This window comes from Capricornis sumatraensis, chromosome 20, assembly GCF_032405125.1.
Source record: "Capricornis sumatraensis isolate serow.1 chromosome 20, serow.2, whole genome shotgun sequence".
Taxonomy (NCBI): domain Eukaryota; kingdom Metazoa; phylum Chordata; class Mammalia; order Artiodactyla; family Bovidae; genus Capricornis; species Capricornis sumatraensis.
The window spans coordinates 64,572,069-64,592,957 of record NC_091088.1 but is presented as its reverse complement, the minus strand read 5'-3'; the positions used below and the strand labels follow the sequence as shown (position 1 = coordinate 64,592,957).

Here is a 20,889-nt window from a genome sequence, read left to right as displayed (position 1 = left end):
AGAGTATAAAATATAACGTTTTCAGAAGATATTAGAATTTTCAGCAAAATTATCAACTATGCACTATTTGTAAATATTTCCGTGTATTAACTCAAGTCCTAAAGGAATTGTCTGTCTTCATGGTTATAGGGTACCTACTATGTCCCGTCACTGTCTTATGTATGTGCATTTTTCATGTTCTAAAATCTGAAAACAACCCACTGAGGTGGATTTGTTAGAGTAAGTCAGGGAAGAAATGTAAACTCAACATTAAATCTTGGTCATAACATGTGGACAGAAAAAATTATGCTAAGGAAAAACTATTGAAAAAACAAATAGTATGGTGTGATTTGAAACAATAGCACTGAAACGTATATTGCCATATGTAAAACAGATAGCCAGTGGCACTTTGATGTATGAAACAGGGCACCCATTTTTTCCAGAATGCTCCAAGGTCCAAAAGACACGTCACTGTTACCCTTATTTCCAAAGTTTTTTATTTCCTAATTTTTGCATGTTTATTATTCCTATTTTCACTTCATGTAAATCAGGCACATACTTTTAAATTTTACTTGGGCACAAAAGATAACATTGGGAAATATCATGTAGTGCACATATAAACGGGGGGTAGGTTTTACAGGGCCAGAATCTATAATTGCTCTGCTATGGACAAAGTGTGGAGAGAAGAACTTAACTGCGTATTGTTAGTATACAATCCCAAAATTGTCTATTTGATTTCACCATGCAAAGAACCTCTTAGAGATTCTTTCAACCTTGACAGTCTTTGGTGCATTGCTAGTTTCTGATATGAAGTACTGAGGTGTATTAAAATTGTGTTGTTGAAAGAAACATGATCCATTCAGAGTTATGGATAAAATGATACAAATTTCATTAGAGCACAAGACTTATGATACATTCTGAATAAAAGAGACACATTGTAAATGGCAGCAGGTAATGATGAAGCAGATACATGGGCATCCTCTTTCTGGTTCTTTTGATTAACATTTTTCAAGAAAACTGCTCTCTTCAATTTCCAAGAATAAGTTTCCATTAATCATTTACACACAACAGCAACTGCTAGTTAAGGGAGTAAAGGACCACCATTTCCCTGGTACTATTTCCCCAGTAACCTGTCAACTCCCCTCCCATGAAAAGCCCAAGTCCCTCAATGTCCAGCCTGCTCTTTGCATGGTCAGATGGTAGAGCGTTCAGTTCTTTAACTGTGGTGACCTGTGTACAGGGCACACTGAACATAATGAGCATGCTGACTCATCTTATGGTTTTATATGGTTCTCTGTCCCTCACTGATCCTAATTCACACACCATCGAATTTGATATCTCAGTGTCCCTGTTTTACCAGGATAGATAGATATAAATGAACCACACCTAATGAAGTCAGCCCCTTCATCTTACTCATTTCTTTGCAGAGACCATCATGAAAGTCTCTAAGAAAGCTATAAGAATTTATAACTTTCAGGAAATAAAGAACAATAATGTGACATTCTCAAGAAAATTCAAGTAATTAAATACACACTGAAGATAATGGGCCATTTTCACACATGTGGTTAAGTTTCAACATACTTAATTATTCTGCAGTAATATCCTAGGTTAGTGCTGGAGAACTGAAGATTTATTCCTCAAATGAATTCTCTCTTCTGTGATCTGCTGTAAGAACTGTCACAAAAGATGGTCAAATTCATTACAATTGTATAAGGATTCTCTTCAATATGAATTTGGGGGGGGGAGAATCTTGAGGAAATATTCTTTTCTTAAACATGATTCCAAATTCGGTAGTGTAGTTCCTGACATACATGAATCACTTCATTATGCCCATGGTGTGAATATTTCATGGAACAGACCACACAATATTCATTACCTGTCAAAGTTTGCTCTCCATATATATCCTCTCATGTTCCACAGTTTTGATCTTTGAGTTAAAGCTTCAGCGTGCACATTACTTCTATGTGGTTTCTCAGAAAGACATATATTCTGAAGTCTAGTGTACTCTGAACCCTCCAGAAAGCCCTTGCCCATCCATTTCCAAGACTCCTCTTCACTATGGAGTCTTGTCTAACACTTCAACTCAAGGTGAAAAATTTCCCCCTCCCATTACATTTGAGCATTGCTCCAGAATGTTTCGAACTTAGACGTTTGGTAAAATTCTTCCCACAAATATCACATTTGTGTGGTTTAACTCCAGGATATATATTCTTACACACCTAAAGAGTGAGCAGTAACTGTGAAAACTTCCATAAAGCATATAGTATAAAACTGCCAAAGTATAAAGTATTTGGTGAATCCTGAGTTTACCTAAAGGTTGTGCCATATTCTGTACACTGGTAAGGTTCTCTCTAGTATGGATCATCTGATGGCTAGTGCAATGTGAGCCCCAAGTAAAGGTTCTACACACTCATGTCACTTGTAAGCTTTCTCTCCAGAATTATTTCTTTACTGAATCCTGACTTAGGACTGTTGTCTAAAAGCACACTCATTACATTGATATAGTTTCTATCCAGTGTGAATATTCTCAAGAAGCCTAAGGTGTAAACACACCTGACAAAAGCCTGGACACACTGACTGCATTTGGATGGTCTCTCCGGTCCATCACCTGATGTCTTTTGAGGCCTGAATGCCACCTGAAGGATTTGCCACACTCTTACATTTGTGTCTCTGCATTACGAATTCTCTGCTGATGGGAAAGATGACACCTGTTATTGAAGCCCTGGCCACACACATTATATTTACATGATTTCCTCCAATCAGGGACAGACTGTGCTCTCAATGTATGGATTCTCACCAGTATGAATTTTCTCATGTGTTGTAAATAACTGAATGCCTTCCAAAAGACACCACATGCACTGTGGGGGTAAGATTTCCATTCAGAATTAATTACGTGATGGCTAGTTATGTCTGAACACAGAACCAAAGCTTTGTGCCACCTACCACATTCATGAGGTTTCCTCTGGTTTGACTTTTCTGAGCGTCAAGAAGTTGATATGCTTTATGACTGAAGGGTTTGTCATATAAATTCCATTTATGTGGTTTTCCTCCTGTATGAACTGCCCAATGGTCAGTTGAGGCTGAATATACACTAGAAGCTTTACCGTATTTCTTTCATTTGTATGCTTTCTATAAAGTATGAATTCTTTGATTAATTATAAGGCCTGAACTCTGACTAAAGGCTTTGCTACACTCATTACCTCTGCACTAAAATGTTTCTCATAATTATTGTATTTGTAACATTTTTCTCCACTATGAATTATCTGATTTCTTAGATGGTCATTTCAAGCACTGCCCACAGACATCACATTTCTATGCTGCCTCTCCTGTATGAACTGCATGATGGTGAGGCTAGCTGTGCAGTAAAACGTTTATCAGAATGGTTACGTTTGTCAGTTTTCTCTCCAGCATGAATTCTCCAATGAACTGCAAGGTTTGCATTTCAAGGCCTTGCCACTGAGATCACATTTACATGGTTTCTCTCCAGTATGAATTCTCTGATGAATTCCAAGCTGTGGGTTTCCAGTAAAGCATCAGCCACACACAACGCATTTACACGGTTTCTCTCCAGTATGAATTCTCTGATGAAATGCAAGGTTTACTGTTTGACTAAGGGCCTTGCCACATACATCATTATTTATATGGTTTCTCTCCAATATGTTTCCAATGAACTGCAAAGACCTGCAACTGAAGACTTTGCCACATAAATTACCTTTCTACACTTCTCCACCTGTATGAACTGCCTGATGGCAATTTAAGGATGACTGTGCACTAAAATGTTTGTCCTAACTGTTACATTTGTAACGTTTCTCTCCAGTATGAATTCTCTTATGAATTGAAAGGATTGAATTTCGACTAAAGGCCTGTCCACATACATCACATTTACATGGTTTCTCTCCAGTATGAACTCTCTGATGAACTACAAGGCCTGAATTTTGACTGAAGGCCTTTCCACACATATCACATTTATATGGTTTCTCTCCAGTATGAACTCTCCGATGAACTACAAGCCTTGCATTTACACTAAAGGCCTTACCACACACATCACATTTAAATGGCTTCTCTCCGGTATGAATTCTCCCATGAATTACAAGTTTTGACTTTTGAGTATAGCCACGGCCACATATTTCACATGTATACGGTTTCTCTCCAGTATGAAGGGTCTGATGAACTGTACACCTTGCTTTTTGACTAAAGGCCTTTCCACACACATCACATTTATATGGTTTCTCTCCAGTATGTACTCTCCGATGAACTATAAGCCTTGAATTTACACTAAAGGCCTTGCCACATAGATCACATTTAAATGGTTTCTCTCCAGTATGTACTCTCCGATGAACTACAAGCCTTGAATTTAAACTAAAGGCCTTGCCACATACATCACATTTATATGGTTTCTCTCCAGTATGAACTCTCCGATGAACTACAAGCCTTGCATTTAGACTAAAGGCTTTGCCACACACATCACATTTATATGGTTTCTCTCCAGTATGTACTCTCCGATGAACTACAAGCCTTGAATTTAGACTAAAGGCCTTGCCACATACATCACATTTATATGGTTTCTCTCCGGTATGAATTCTCCAATGAATTACAAGTATTGACTTTCGAGTATAGCCATGGCCACATACTTCACATGTATATGGTTTCTCTCCAGTATGAAGGGTCTGATGAACTGTACACCTTGCTTTTCGACTAAAGGCCTTTCCACACACATCACATTTATATGGTTTCTCTCCGGTATGTACTCTCTGATGAACTACAAGCCTTGAATTTACACTAAAGGCCTTGCCACATACATCACATTTATATGGTTTCTCTTCAGTATGAATTCTCTGATGAATTAAAAATATTGACTTTTGAGTATAGCCACGACCACATACTTCACATGTATACGGCTTCTCTCCAGTATGAACTGTCCGATGAACTACAAGCCTTACATTTACACTAAAGGCCTTGCCACACACATCACATTTATATGGTTTCTCTCCAGTATGAACTCTCTGATGAACTACAAGCCTTTCATTTACACTAAAGGCCTTGCCACACACATCACATTTATATGGTTTCTCTCCAGTATGAACTCTCTGATGAACTACAAGCCTGTCATTTACACTAAAGGCCTTTCCACACACATCACATTTATATGGTTTCTCTCCAGTATGAACTCTGCAATGAATTCCAAGGTGTGACTTTCGAGTATAGCCACGGCCACATACTTCACATGTATACGGTTTCTCTCCAGTATGAAGGGTCTGATGAACTGTACGCCTTGCTTTTCGACTAAAGGCCTTTCCACACACATCACATTTATATGGTTTCTCTCCAGTATGAACTCGCCGATGATGTTGTAGGTGTGTATGCTGTTTAAAGCAGTGGCCACACACATCACATTTATATGGTTTTTCTCCAGTATGATTTCTCTGATGAACTATAAGGGTCGATTTATCATTAAAAGCCTTACAACATATGTTACATTTATATGCTTTTCTTCCTGTATGGATTCTTTGATGTCTAGTGAGTTCTGAGTCCTGAAGAAAAGTTATGTTACACTCATTACAACTGTAAGATTTTTTCTTGTGTGCTTCCTGGTCTGGTACCAGTTCTGAGGGATGTATAACAGCACTCGCTTGTTTATGAGAATTGCCTTTACGGACACTACGAGTTCTCTGAGGTGGTAAACCTGAGGCGCTACTGTTGATATTTGCCACAACCTGACTACATTCAGAAACTGTCCCTTCAGATTCAAGTATCTGCAACTGATCCTGAAAGCTTGATCCATGCCTTTCAACAGGCTTATTTCCTGCATCACTTCTACTATCATGAGCTCTTCTATCGGTGAGATTGTTGTTATGGGATATAGAGGTTTCTCTGTCATTTCTTTCATCATATGTCCACAGACACTCAAAATCATACATATTTTCCCGTATCTTTCTGAGGAAAAAATCTTCTATTTCATGGCTTTTGGCTCTTCCAAATACCACTCTTTGAAAAATTTCTTCTTTACCACTGTCTCCTTTTGTCTGTAATTTCTTGATCATACGTATTTGAGACACATCTACAAATATAAAAACCATATGCATTCTATCAATTACAACTCATAAATAAATTGTTTCATGCTGAATACATGGTATTATACCAAAAGGCATATCCATGCTGAACAGAATTACGCATCTTCCCAATGATGATGTTAAAAATGTTTGAAACACTAAACAAATAGAACTCTTTAAAAATCAAAGAGCAATCACATGTAATCCAAATTAATTTTAGGGTAGCCTAGCTTCATAGATACAATCAGAACATATTAATTGTTTCCAAACTCATGTCAGTTCTCAAAGAAAAGGGTATTTTCGCACCATGACTTCTAAACTCTTTTTTCTTGGTAGTAAACACACTGCTGTCTCATAATTGAGGAGAAAATATGGCATATTGTACACACTTTATGCATACTTATACGTAAGTAAACGGTAAAGAACAGAGAGGGCTACATAGGTGACTTGGTAGTAAAGAATTAGCCTGCAAATGCAGGAGACATAAGATAGGGAGCTTCAGTCCCTAGGAGGGGGAGATCCCCTGGAGGAGGAAATGACAGCCACTGAACTATCTTTGCCTGAAAAAAATTCCATGGATAACGAGCTTAGCAGGCTACTGTCCATGAGATCACAAAGAGTCAGACAGAACAATCGACTGAACAAGCAGTCATTAATAGGCAATACACTGCAATGGTAAATAATCCCAAAGAAGCACTATAATGAATAATGGAAAACATAAATAGCAGCTGACAACTGTTCAGGAAATTCCCTAAAATAATGGAAAAAAAAAAAAAAAAGAAAGAAAACTTTTCTAAATACCTCTTATAAATCGATCAGTAGATAGACGTATAGGCATTTTATGACATTGACAAGTTGTTCATGTCAGTAACACTGTGTAATACATGAAGACCATCTCATCTTTAAATAACAAAATATTAATAAATGAAACATTTTCTACTTGAAGAACAGTCATTCAGAGATTGTACAGAGATTCCCTATCTATACAGTAACTTTAACTTACTAACTTCATTGGTTCCAAGATACATGTCAAGGAACAAGCTTTGGGGCCTCCCTTCTGGCTCAGAGGTAAAGAATCCACCTGGTAATTAACACAGGGCACAAGGATTTCATCCCTGATCTGGGAAGTTCCCACATACCTTGGAACAACTAAGGCTGTAGGCCACAACTCTGTGGTCCAGAGTTTGGGAGTCACAACTACTGGGCACAGGCATAGAGCCCCCACACGGTAACAAGAGAAGGCATTAGAATGAGAAGTCCGTGTACTGTAAGGAGAAGCAGCCCTTGCTTGCCACAAGTAATGTAAAGCCCCTGAAGCAACAAAGACCCAGTGCAACCAAAAATAAAAAACATTTTAAAAATGTAATATATTGGTATGAAGAAAACCAATATTATTTGAAAACCTATTAACCAGAGTCAGAGACAACTCTCATAAAAATGAAAAGTAAAATAAAAACATACCAGATGTAAAGTAGACAAAGAGATGTCACAATAAGCAAGACAGGAAGTAAATATATTCTTTAAGCAAAAGTAATCTTTGAGGCAAATTCCCTGGTGGTCCAGTTGTTAGGACTACGCATATACACTGGAGGGGGCACAATTTCAATCCAGGAATGGGGAACTAAGATACCACCTGCCACATGGCACAGCAAAAAAAAAAAAAAGACAAAAAGACCCAGTAACTTCTGACCTTTTCTGTAAAACAGGCAACATTCTATGCCACCTAACAGCACTAATTACCTCAATTTTACAAATAAAGGTAGTGGATTCACAGGGTTCCTGTACACAACTCCAGGGAATATGAAAGTAAATGACCAAAAGCAGGACTGAAACCAAGACTTACAGATTCATCCATGCTCTGAACCATCAGGGCCCACTTGGGCAGAACAGAGGACAAAAAGTTACAATGAACTCCAGGAGTGTAAAAAAGAAACTTCAGATCAGGCACAAGAACTGACCTGTGTAATTGTGTTACTCAGCCATCCTTCATGGAAATTGTTTCCAAGGCACCAACAAGATATCAATTCAGGTCCTGTCTAAGAGAGGACCTCAATCAATATCCACTGTCCTTACAGGTTTCCTGAGTTACAATCACAGAAGATCCAAACCACATTCCTGTTACACACACCCCTGAAGGATGTGGCAAAAGTAATAACAACAAGAACAGCTGAGGGCTCTGAACAGGAAGACAGGTTGAAGGCAGCTCTGTGTAGGATCTGAGACACCAAATGCAATCGAAGAGCTTCCAGTCTTCCCCTTCTTCCAGTGAGGTCTCCCAAGTGCAGCAAACAGGAAGAGAACCAGGCTGGGTCCGAAATAATCTCTGGAGGTGCCAGTGCTGTTCTACACGGACCAAAAAGCAGGCATCCGATGGAATCCAGCACAGAAGGGGGACAAAGAGGAAATAGATCCCTTTGAAACACCTCATCACATGCTTCCCATAGTCAAGCAAAAACATTGACAGGAGTCAAATGACAGATTGTTACAGATCATATAAAGACTTTGCCTTTTGGGACCTCTTTTCTTGGAGGTCCACTTTGCATAAAAACTCTTTTTTTTTTTTTTTCTAATTAAATCATTTTCTTCATTTAGCAACAGCCACTTGTAAGTCAGACCTGCTTTCTTTCTCCCTAATAACATGTAATTTTCTGGTAGGAGACTGATGGGCTCCATGTTAAATGTCTTGAATGTGTCATCTTCCCCTTTGCATTCCCTGAGATAAGAGATATGTGGGCTCCAGTTGAGGAATTTACACCAAACAAAAACAGAGTAAATACAGTCATTCTCTAATCTCAGGGAATAATTATGGCAAGGACAAAGAAAGGAAAAAACCCTGTTTGTTAAGGGAGACACTACACATGCCCAGAAAGGCTGCTTGGAGTCAGAACTCACAGGATAATCCCAGGCCATAATGAGTCTTGCTCCTCCCAGAAGCCTTCACTTTGAGATCCAACTTGGCTAAGGTGTCCATGCACACTCCGGGGAGGGTCCTGAGACAAATTAGCCAGGGCGAATAAACAAGGTGATTGGCCTGAGGGGAGATGAAGACCTGGAAAACCGCCCCTCTGTAAAGAATTTACACTTCCCAAAGGCATCTCTCTCTCTCTGAGGTTGCCCATGTGCCTCGCCACATGTACTTTTCCTTTCAATAAACTTTGTCCTTTACTCTTTATCATCTGCCTCATCATCTGAATCTGTACCTAACTAGGCAGGCCAGACTAGGGACCTTAGCCCTAAATGTTGGCTCCTGTGGTCCAGGGGTTAGGAGTCTCCATCTGGGAAATTAAGAACTTGCTTCCAGCTTCCGCTCGCTCCTACTCACTGCTATGAGCATCCCAAATCAATTTCATTGCTCATAGCTTTTGTTACTAAAAACACAGATCTTACTTTCCTTAAGCAACCATGAACTGTCCTTTATATTAGCATTTTATAGAATGGTGACCATAAATACCAGTGATAACTTCTAAAAACATTTGCTTTCTTATGGAAAACATCTCAGGGTAGCAGCAAACATATTAATAATCCAAAATCTCTTTAGTTTCTCTATGACAGGAAATTATCAGTAATCAGTGCCTATGTGTGTGCTAAGTCGCTTCAGGCATGTACAACTCTTTGCAAACCCATGGACTCTTTTGCAAACCCTGCCAGCTCCTCCACTAGATTCTCCAGGCAAGAATACTGAAGTGGGTTGCTATTTACTTCTCCAGGGATCTTTCCGATGCATGGACTGAACTCTCAGTAATCAGTGTAATACAATAAAAGCATTACACAGTTTGAAGACTCAACTTACGTCTGTCTTAGATGAGCAAACAAACGTTGTTACTAGATATTTAATGGTGACTATTTCCCGGTTCATGTGCATCTGAAATACATTTAGGTTAATTTCTCATAAGTGTTTGATTTGTAAGTGCTTAGTTTTCCTTTTTTAAAGCCAACTGAATTAGATCTCACTTACAAAGTAACCTCAGCAATATTATCCAAAAACAAAGACACACAGTGTGACATGCATAAATCCAGACACACAGATGGACAGACAGAGACCATAGTTTTCTGCTTGAGATTTAAAATGTCTCTTTGACCTTTTACTTTCCCCTTGGTTTGAAATTCTAATTTGTGCAAGGTTGAGGCCTCAGGCAAAGTGGGTTCCGTATGTCAAGGACTTGGTTGTGTGCTGTGCTAAGCTGCTTCAGTTATGCCCAGCTATCTGCGATCCCATGGACTGTATCCCGCCAGGCTGCTCTTTCCATGGGACTCTCCAGGCAAGAACACTCGGTGGGTTGCTATTCCCACCTCCAGGGCATCTTCCTAACCCAGGGATCAAAGCCACCTTTGCCACACTTGCAGGCAGGTTCTGTACAATTAGAGTCATCTGGAATGCCCTGGTAAAGGTTACCTTCAAGCGTTTTTCTAGGCTAGCTGTCTCAACGGGTTAGTTGCTTTTAACTCCATGTGCAAAAAGAACCAGTTGTGCACTTTCAAAAAGAAAAAAAAAAAAAAAGATTCCAACCAGTTTTTTCCAACCAGAATAGCACATTTATCCTATGTCAAAAAACTTTCCTTTCCTTTCCATAGTCATAATTTTATAGCTAAAATACAGATCAAATAGTGCTGAAATTGACAGTGAAAATAACAGCAGATGGGGTGATAAAAATCTTGGATTGTCCCTCTGGGGAGATGGGGGTCTTGGATTGTTCAGAAGAAACTGAAGGGGAAAAGAAACATCCTAAAAAAAAAAAAAAAGAAACATCCTAAACTGGGGGGCAGGACTGGGGTAAGCTGGCCTCATCCTCCCCCGAGAGACAGGCAAAGTTAGAAGAGGGCCAGCTGATGGAGAGGGAGACAGAGGGGTTGGGAGGGGTAAAAGGCCATAAAAGGACCAAGAATGGAGAGAGAAAGGGCAGTGGGGGACACTACTGGAGCTGTGGGCCGGCTCAACAGAGAACTGACTTAAAAAGTGAGGATTTGATCAGCCAAAATATAATTTTCACACTGTAATATGGACAAACATCCTCACTAATCACATAATTACTTTTCCAGTAACTTCTCTAAGACAGTTTTAAGTTCGCTTTATGTACCTCATGGTAGGAGACAGGAGGATCCAGCCTCTCATCCAACAGGGCAGATTCCTACCCTTTCTCAAGGGGCAAGAGTCACAAGAATTCAGTAACTTCTAAGGGCTCAGCCCTGTTTAATTTATGGTTCCACTTCTCACACAATCCAGAGAAGATGTCCCATATATTAGCTAATGAGTAACAAGGTGAATTTTCCCATCCAGAAATAAAAACGTCATAAACCTTAATCTCTTGCTTCTTAACAAGTGGTGTTTTGTCTCACAATTCCTGCTCACAGTGCCAATTAATGCCTTGCCAAAAGTTTTCACTTTTGTCTCAGGTTCCAAGGATTTGTTAATAGGACACTCATTCTATACAAATAAATATTCCAATGTTTATTACAGAATTATTTAGCTGACTTTCAATATACGAAGTAATCCAACCAGTTTGTCCTAAAGGAGATCAGCCCTGGATGTTCACTGGAAGGACTGATGTTAGCTTTGTCTAATTCAATGAAACTAACCCATGCCGTGTGGGGCCACCCAAGACAGGCGGGTCATGGTGGAGAGGTCTGATAGAATGTGGTCCACTGAAGAAGAGAATGGCAAACCACTTCAGTATTCTTGCTTTGAGAACCCCATGAACAGTATGAAAAGGCAAAATGATAGACGACTGAAAGAGGAACTCCCAGGTCAGTAGGTGCCCAATAGGCTACTGGAGATCAGTGGAGAAAGAACTCCAGAAAGAATGAAGGAATGGAGCCAAAGCAAAAACCACACCCAGCTGTGGATGGGACTGGTGATAGAAGCAAGGTCCAATCCTGTGAAGAGCAATATTGCACAGGAACCTGGAATGTTAGGTCCATGAATCAAGGCAAACGGAAGACATCAAACAGGAGATGGCAAGAGTGAACGTTGACATTCTAGCAATCAGTGACCTAAAATGGACTGGAATGGGTGAATTTAACTCAGATGACCATTATATCTACTTCTGTGGGCAGGAATCCATTGGAAGAAATGGAATAGCCATCATGGTCAACAAGAGTCTGAAATGCAGTACTTGGATGCAATCTAAAAAACGACAGAATGATCTGTGTTCGTTTCCAAGGCAAACCATTCAATATCCCAGTAATCCAAGTCTATGCCCCAACCAGTAACGCTGAAGAAGAGGAAGTTGAACGCTTCAATGAAGACCTACAAGACCTTTCAGAACACCCAAAAAAGATGTCCTTTTCATTATAGGGAACTGGAATGCAAAAGTACAAAGTCAAGAAACACCTGGCGATACAGGCAAATTTGGAATACAGAATGAAGCAGGACAAAAGCTAATAGAGTTTTGCAAAGAGAATGCATTGGTCATAGCAAACACCCTCTTCCAACAACACAAGGGAACACTCTACACATGGACATCACCATATGGTCAACACCAAAATCAGACTGATTATATTCTTTGCAGCCAAAGGTGGAGAAGCTCTATACAATCAGGAAAAACAAGACTGGGAGCAGACTGTGGCTCAGATCATGAACTCATTATTGCCAAATTCAGACTCAAATTGAAGAAAGTGGGGAAAACCACTAGACCATTCAGGTATGACCTAAATCAAATTCCTTATGATTATACAGTGGAAGTGACAAATAGATTTAAGAGACCAGATCTGATAGATAGAGTGCCTGATGAACTATGGACAGAGGATCCTGACATTGTACAGGAGACAGGGATCAAGACCATCCCCATGGTAAAGAAATGCAAAAAAGCAAAATGGCTGTCTGGGGAGGCCTTAGAAATAGCTGAGAAAAGAAGAGAAGCGAAAGGCAAATGAGAAAAGGAAAGATATAAGCATCTGAATGGAGAGTTCCAAAAAATAGCAAGGAGAGATAAGAAAGCCTTCCTCAGAGATCAATGCAAAGACATAGAGGAAAACAATAGAATGGGAAAGACTAGAGTTCTTGTCAAGAAAATCAGAGATACCAAGGGAACATTTCATGCAAAGATGAACAAAATCAAGGACAGAAATGGTATGGACCTAACAGAAGCAGAAGATATTAAGAAAAGGTGGCAAGAATACACAGAAGAACTGTACAAAAAAGATCTTCACGACTAAGATAATCACGATGGTGTGATCACTCACCTAGAGACAGAAATCCTGGACTGTGAAGTCAAGTGGGCCTTAGAAAGTATCACTATGAACAAAGCTAGTGGAGGTGATGGAATTCCAGTTGAGCTATTTCAAATCCTGGAAGATGATGATGTGAAATCGCTGCACTCAATATGCCAGCAAATTTGGAAAACTCAGCAGTGGACACAGGACTGGAAAAGGTCAGTTTTCATTCGAATCCCAAAGAAAGGAAATGCCAAAGAGTGCTCAAACTACTGCACAATTGCACTCACCTCACACACTAGTAAAGTAATGCTCAAAATTCTCCAAGCCAGGCTTCAGCAATACGTGAACTGTGAACTTCCAGATGTTCAGGATGGTTTTAGAAAAGGCAAAGGAACCAGAGGTCAAATTGCCAACATCCGCTGGATTATTGAAAAAGCAAGAGAGTTCCAGAAAAACATCTATTTCTGCTTTATTGACTGTCCCAAAGCCTTTGACTGTGTGGATCACAATAAACTGTGGAAAATTCTGAAAGAGATGGGAATACCTGACCACCTGACTTCTGTCTTGAGAAACCGGTATGCAGGTCAGGAAGGAACACTTAGAACTGGACACGGAACAACAGACTGGTTCCAAATAGAAAAAGGAGTACATCAAGGATGTATTTTGTCACCCCACTTATTTAACTTATATGCAGAGTACATCATGAGAAACGCTGGGCTGGAAGAAGCATAAGCTGGAATTAAGATTGCCAGGAGAAGTATCAATAACCTCAGATATGCAGATGCTGCTGCTGCTGCTGCTGAGCCACATCAGTCGTGTCCGACTCTGTGTGACCCCAGAGAGGCAGCCCACCAAGCTCTCCTGTCCCTGGGATTCTCCAGGCAAGAACACTGGAGTGGGTTACCATTTCCTTCTCCAATGCATGAAAGTGAAAAGTGAAAGTGAAGTCGCTCAGTAGTGTCCAACCCTCAGCGACCCCATGGACTACAGACTACCAGGCTCCTCTGTCCATGGGATTTTCCAGGCAAGAGTACTGGAGTGGGGTGCCATTGCCTTCTCTGCGGATATGCAGATAACACTACCCTTATGGCAGAAAGTGAAGAGGAACTAAAAAGCCTCTTGATGTAAATGAAAGAGGAGAGTGAAAAAGTTGGCTTAAAGCTCAACATTCAGAAAACGAACATCATGGCATCTGGTCCCTTCACTTCATGGCAAATAGATGGGGAAACAGTGGAAACAGTGTCAGACTTTATACTTCTGGGCTCCAAAATCACTGCATATGGTGATTTCAGCCATGAAATTAAAAGACGCTTACTCCTTGGAAGGAAAGTTATGACCAACCTAGACAGCATATTCAAAAGCAGAGACACTACTTTGCTGACTAAGGTCCATCTAGTTAAGGCTATGGTTTTTCCAGTGGTCATGTATTGATGTGAGAGTTGGACTGTGAAGAAAGCTGAGCACTGAAGAATTAATGCTTTTGAACTGTGGTGTTGGAGAAGACTCTTGAGAGTCCCTTGGACTGCAAGGAGATCCAACCAGTCCATTCTAAAGGAGATCAGTCCTGGGTGTTCTTTGGAAGGACTGATGCTAAAGCTGAAACTCCAGTACTTTGGCCACCTCATGCGAAGAGTTGACCCATTGGCAAAGACTCTGATGCTGGGAGGGATTGTGGGCAGAAGAAGGCGAGGACAGAGGATGAGATGGCTCGATGGAATCACCAACTCAATGGACATGAGTTTGGGTAAACTCCAGAAGTTGGTGATGGACAGGGAGGCCTGGCGTGCTGCAGTTCATGGGGTCGCAAAGAGTCAGACATGACTGACTGACTGAACTGAACTGAAAAGACAAGGAAATAGAAACAGCACAGGATACATCACCAAATTGGCTTTTGACCAACATCCACACTGGAGCAGCCCTGGGAAATCCCAGGACACAGCACATCTGGAGTTTCAATTGCTAATAGACCCCCGGCAGCCTGTCCATTCCATGAGTGGGGCTTTAATACTACAGTTAGGGGTTCCTGCTTATCATCCCAGGATGCAGACTGATATCATCCATCTGTGAGCAAACAGCAGCTCTGGTTTCATCTTAATGCTGTTCGTTTTGTCTTATGAAACTTGGATGTTCCTCAGCCTGGGGCTGGGTTGGTCAGAGCCTCTTTGAACAATCTCAAAGGTGATCAATCTCAAGATTTGTGTCCTAACTTATCTATGGTGCTGCAAGCCTTGCACTCACAGCAGGCAGTCAGGGTACTCGCAGTCAGGGTGTGTCCAGGCAGGTTGGAGGCAAGCACAGAGGTATGCACTGCTTTGTCTTGAAGCCTAAACAGGACTATTTATTTAATTTCCCTAACACCCTAGTGGTCGCATGGTAAAAAGTTAGCTTGCCAATGCGGGAGACATGGGTTCAATCCTTGTTCTGGGAAGATCTCACATGCCAGCGAGCAACTAAGCTGAAGGACAGATACTGAGCCTGTGTAGCGAAACTACTGAAGCGCGTGTGCCCAGAGCTGGTGCAACACAACAAAAGAAGCCACCGCAACGAGAAGCCATGCACCCTGCAAGCAGAGAGTAGCCCCGACTTGTCTCAAATAGAGAAATGGCCATACAGGAAATAGACACCCAGTACAGCCAAACAAAAAAAAACCCAAAAGCCTTGCCTTTGTCTCTGTGGGCACTAAAGCACCACTGGAGGGTGATGTACATTTCACAGGTCAAAGAACAGAGCAGGAAGTTGAAGAGAAGAAAAACCTCCTGTGAGAGTTCACAAACACTAAATACCTGTTTTCTCACAGAACTCTCGCACTTCAAGACTTTCCCAAACACAGTGAATGGTGTGGCTTCCTCTGTGTCCTTGTGACAGCTGACCTGAAATCATACTCTTGATCCTTTCCCATTCATCTGATTTTCTGCTAATTAGCACCTCATTCTCCACAATCCAGGGATCTTTGTCATGCTACAAAATAGTTATGATTTAGGTCAGAATCAGAAATTCCTGCTCAGAAGAAATGTCATACTTGGTTTCTTCCAGAATCCAAACTTTCTTTTTTTAAAAAAATAAATGCATTTTCTATCTTTAATAATTTTGTTTATTCATTTAATTTGGCTGGAGTGTGTGATCATTGCTGCTTGGACTTTTCCCCAAGTTGGGCAAGTAGGGGTTACTCTCCAGTTGCAGTGTTTGGGCTTCTCATTTGCTTTGGCTTCTCCTGGGTACCATGTAGTTGTCCTATGTGGGCTCAGTAATCACAGCTTCCAGGCTCTAGAATGCTGCTTTAGTAGATCTGGCCCACGGGCTTAGCTGCTCTGTGATGTGGGATCTTCCAGACCAGGCATCGAACCTGTGTCTCCTGCATTGGCAGGTGGAAAATCCCAGCTCTTTTGTCAGTCAAGAAGTGAGGACATTATGATGGGCAGAAAAATATTTCACAGATTACTTTACTATTTGCCTCCTTCTGAATGCACAGGGAACAGTATACTACACAGTATAGGAGGCATCAGGTACCTAGTTCCTTCCCAGGAGTTACTGAACCAAGAACACAGCGGTATAACACAGACAACTGGATATTTCAAAGTTTGAAATCAGTTTTATAAACACTCAAGCTCTGGAAAAACTCCTTCTGTATCACACAGGGGGCAGGTCATCAGAAGGAAAGACAAGTTTGAACTCCCGATGCCAAACACGAAGCCTTACATGTCTGAATGAACAACGTTTTCAGCTCAGTCAAGAAAAACAGGGCTCCCAGAGAAAATGCAGAGATACCCCAAAGTAGATCCCTACTTCAGAGGGAAGTGATCCTCACCCACAAACAGCAGGTTCCCGAGGGTCTCCACCATCACGTCCTTGTACAAGGTCCTCTGGGCAGGGTTCATACAGTCCCACTCCTCGGGAGTGAAATCTATGAACACATCCTTGAAGGTCAATTGTGCCTGAAATGAAAATACATTTCACCAATGGGCCCTGAGGAGGGTTCTTATTTTCAAAGAAAAGGAGAAGAAGTGAGACAGGTGAAGTCAATTCAGCTCAAGTAATATTCTGATAGATCCATGCAAATCTATATGGAGCAAATTGCTGCTCTCTAATTTCCTTTTTATTTTCACAAGATGATGATATCCTCCAGTCAACATGAATTCATTATGGGAGTGGACAAGACGGGAAAAATATACAAATTCCAATCAACAGTGGGTCGTTGATGCAGAAGTGTTATGTTCTACACACTGAGTGACATTCACTATCTACATGAGTTACAGCAAGACTGCTGTCTTCAGAGAGGACAAAGTTCACATGGCTTTAAAAGAACACAGACTGTGATGAGGATGTCATCATCACACTGATGAGAGGTGTCTCAACACTTCATACACACTAAGCATTACTCTAAAGACTTTGCCCATATGAACTTGTCATCAACAAAACAGCAACAGTAGAGAAAGATCTGTGTCCATCTTACTGGGGAGAAAGCTCTGTCACTGTAATAAAAAGCTCCCATCAAACAGTTAAGAAATGAGGCAACAGCACCTGAGCTCAGGCGGTTGGGAGAGACAACTGAACCTAAGGATTCAAAGAGTTAAGCAACAGTATAAAAGACCATCCCTAGAGAGTTCTCTGAGAATACCTGAAACAAGTTCAAGGGAGCTGAAGTGCAATGGAACAGCATAAATAGTCACTGTACAGGGTCACCCCCTCTACCCCCCAACCCACACAATGTCAATAATCTGACTACTATTTACATTATTCATGTGGTGAGGTGGAAAATATTAAAGACCATGGAATACACACTTAAGATACAACTGCAACTGCTCTAAGCATAAACCATATTTATGAGGTGGTTTTGTAATAAAATCATGGAGTGACATATCCATGCACTATGCATGCACATGGAAACACACAATTGATTGAAACAAGAGTTGTCTTTATTTTTTCCTTTCGTTCAATCAAAACTTACTGAGTATCAACTCTGTGTCCCTAACTGGGAGAACAGCAGTGAACATGATGGAGCTTATCATCCATCAGCCAGCCGGCCAATTACATCCATAATTTTAACATCACCTATTTTTATATGTGCTCTGAAACAGGCCTGGTGCTAAGAGAAGATTCAACAGAAAGTCTTGACCTACATGGAGAAGTCAGACAAGGTCTCTGTGAGGAAGAAACACTTAGGATTGGCAAGGTGGGAAATGGAAGAGTTTTATAAGCAGAGAGAAGAGCCTGAGTGCTCTGACACAGGAAGATATTTACTGAACAGAAAACCAGCCAGTGTGACTGCAACGTGGGAATGAAGATGGGGTAATGCCAGGCAGAGGCTGATTTCTGCAAGGCATATAAATTGAGGATGTTATTTCAGAAGCAACTGGACATGACTTAAGAATCTGCAGGAGGAAACTTAAGAGGTTTAGGTTTGTTTTTCAGCAATCACTCTGCTATGTGAGAAGGCTGATGTTTAGTTGGTTCAGTCATGTCAGACTCTATGGGACTCCATGGACTGTAGCCTGCCAGGCTCTTCTGTCCATGGGATTCTCCAGGCAAGAAAACTGGAGTGGTTGGCCATTCCCTTCTCCTATATTTTGGCATCTTTGGGACATTAAAAGTGAATCAAATGTAAGTTTGATTCAGTAAGTTAGTTAACATTCTATTTCCTTTTTACAGCTTATTTGGTTTGTTTACGCTGGGCCTTCGTTGCTGTGATACAGCTCTCTCTACTTGTGGCCACACTGCATGGAGTTGTGTCTGCAGTGCCCAGGCTTCTCATTGCAGTGGCTTCTGTTGTTTCGGAAGACAAGCTCAAGCATGCGGGCTTCGGTAGTTAAGGATTCTGGGCTCCAGAGCACAGCCACAGCAGTTGTTGGGCATGGGCTTAGTTGCTCTGTGGCATCTTCCAGGAATTGGGATGGAATCTGTGTCCCCTACATTGGCAGACACATTGCTATCCACTGTATCACCAGGGAAGTCCTCAACATTATCTTATAGTATTAAAAATATAAAAAGTAGTACAAGCAGAAAATAATACAGAAAATACTTTAACACCAATCTGTATAAAATACCTGTATTTAAAAATAATATGATGCCGTCCCCGGTGGCTCAGTGGTAAAGAGTCCACTGACCAATGTAAGAAACACAGGTTGTTGCCTGGTCTGGTAAGATCCCACATGCTGAGGGGCAACTAAGCCCGTGAATTCCAATTCCTGAGCCAGAGCTGTAGAGCCCAGGAGGTGAAACTACTGAAGCCGGCGTGCTCTAGCGCCTGGGCTGCAAGACAAGAGAAGCCACCACAATGAGAAGCATTCGCATTGCAACCAGAGTGGTCACCACTCTCCAGAACTAGGGAAAAGACACTGAAGCAACGAAGTCAGAGTACAGGAAATTAATATATTTTAAAAATCATAATGTGATTTTTATCATTAATTTTAGGTATGTACTTATTAACAAACCCCAAAATTTATTATTTTATTCCACTAAGAAAATACTGAATCAAGATTAGTAAAGTTGGAATATTGTCTCATGGTCCAGTGATTAAGATCTATCACTTTCAGGTTCGATCCCTACTCAGCGAACTAAGACCCTGGAAGCTGAATCATGTGCTCAAAAAAGAAAGGAAAAAACTTAGTAAGCCCGATTTCACAGTTTAAATTAGATGGTGTAACGAAATACTCCCTAGCCCTGACATCTCTTTCTGAACGTTCCATTCCATTCCCAAACACTTAAGTTTTTAGGGAGGTGCTCATTTGGTTTTAAATGTACTATAAAAAGTCAGAACTGATTTCCCCTCATTGGCCTCTTTGGCAGATTTTACCGTGTACTGTACATGTTAATACCTGAGGTCTACCTACAGCTTCTTTACCCTGATTGACAAAGAGCAGACAGTACATCCACATGGGCCCTAAGCAACCCCTGCTGCCCAACAGCACGAGACCCTGTCTCCAACCCATGGGTGAGAAGCCCTGCCCAGGACGGTGCCCAGGGGAGCCTCCTCACAAGGGCCAGGTCACCAGGTCATGGGGAGACGGGATCTAAGTGGAGACAACTGGCCCTGAGGGAAGGACCCAGGTGAGTGTGCATGTACTGGAGTCAGACAGGATACCTCAGAGTCAGACACGATTAGCGAGTCCAGAAAAGGGCATTTCAGGAAGGGAGTGTGAGAATCCACTGAGAATATGACCTTACCGGAGAAAGAGCCATGCCTGACTCCTGTTCTTTCCTCTTCTGGGCTTCTTCGTCCATGAGTCTTCACAGTTCTATCATGAAAGTGGAAAACATGCTGTTTAACACTTAGGGTCAACACATCCCCTCCCTGAGACCCAACCACATACACAGAGAACCCCTCACAGTGTGGAACAGACAGTCCTCTGTGCCCAGTCTCAAGAGGGACTCACGACGGTCAACTCCCGCACAGAGTCCAACATGGGACTTTCCCACACTTTCCCTCGGATCACACTCCCCTCCTGGTGAGGTCTTATGTACACAGAAGCAGGGGGCACCTCCACTGACCCCATGATCCCCTTCAGGTCACACAGCAGGCCCTGGTCCAGCCCCACTCAGAGCAGAGTGCCCTTCGCTCTCCCAGGGCTTGATCTCCGCCTCAGAAGTGGAGGCTAATTGCCCTGGTGCTCAATGCAGGATCCAGATTGGAATCATCCGCAGCCTGTGCACATTCCTGGGCAGAGACCCCGCTCGAGATCTTGAGGGGCATGACTTTTGGGGGAGGGTTACA

General features: G+C 41.5%; 1 protein-coding gene across 1 annotated transcript; it reads right to left on the bottom strand.

Annotated features, from left to right (window-relative positions):
- Positions 1 to 3,764: 3,764 nt before the first annotated feature.
- LOC138096908 (zinc finger protein 665-like) lies at positions 3,765 to 20,671 on the bottom strand. Its single transcript, XM_068993148.1, has 3 exons — positions 20,552 to 20,671; positions 16,987 to 17,113; positions 3,765 to 6,037 (listed from the first exon to the last, which is right to left on the bottom strand). The coding sequence occupies exons 1-3, from the start codon at positions 20,669 to 20,671 to the stop codon at positions 3,765 to 3,767; spliced, it is 2,520 nt and encodes an 839-aa protein (XP_068849249.1).
- Between the last annotated feature and the right edge of the window lie 218 nt (positions 20,672 to 20,889).

What these genes read in the sequence shown, in the direction of transcription:
- LOC138096908 (XM_068993148.1), bottom strand. Translation starts at nt 20,671, where the DNA reads ATGGGGTCAGTGGAGGTGCCCCCTGCTTCTGTGTACATAAGACCTCAC. An exon ending in CTGTGCGGGAGTTGACCGTC is followed by an intron (nt 17,114 to 20,551) that starts GTGAGTCCCTCT and finishes TTTTCATTTCAG; the next exon opens with GCACAATTGACCTTCAAGGA. An exon ending in CGGGAACCTGCTGTTTGTGG is followed by an intron (nt 6,038 to 16,986) that starts GTGAGGATCACT and finishes TTATATTTGTAG; the next exon opens with ATGTGTCTCAAATACGTATG.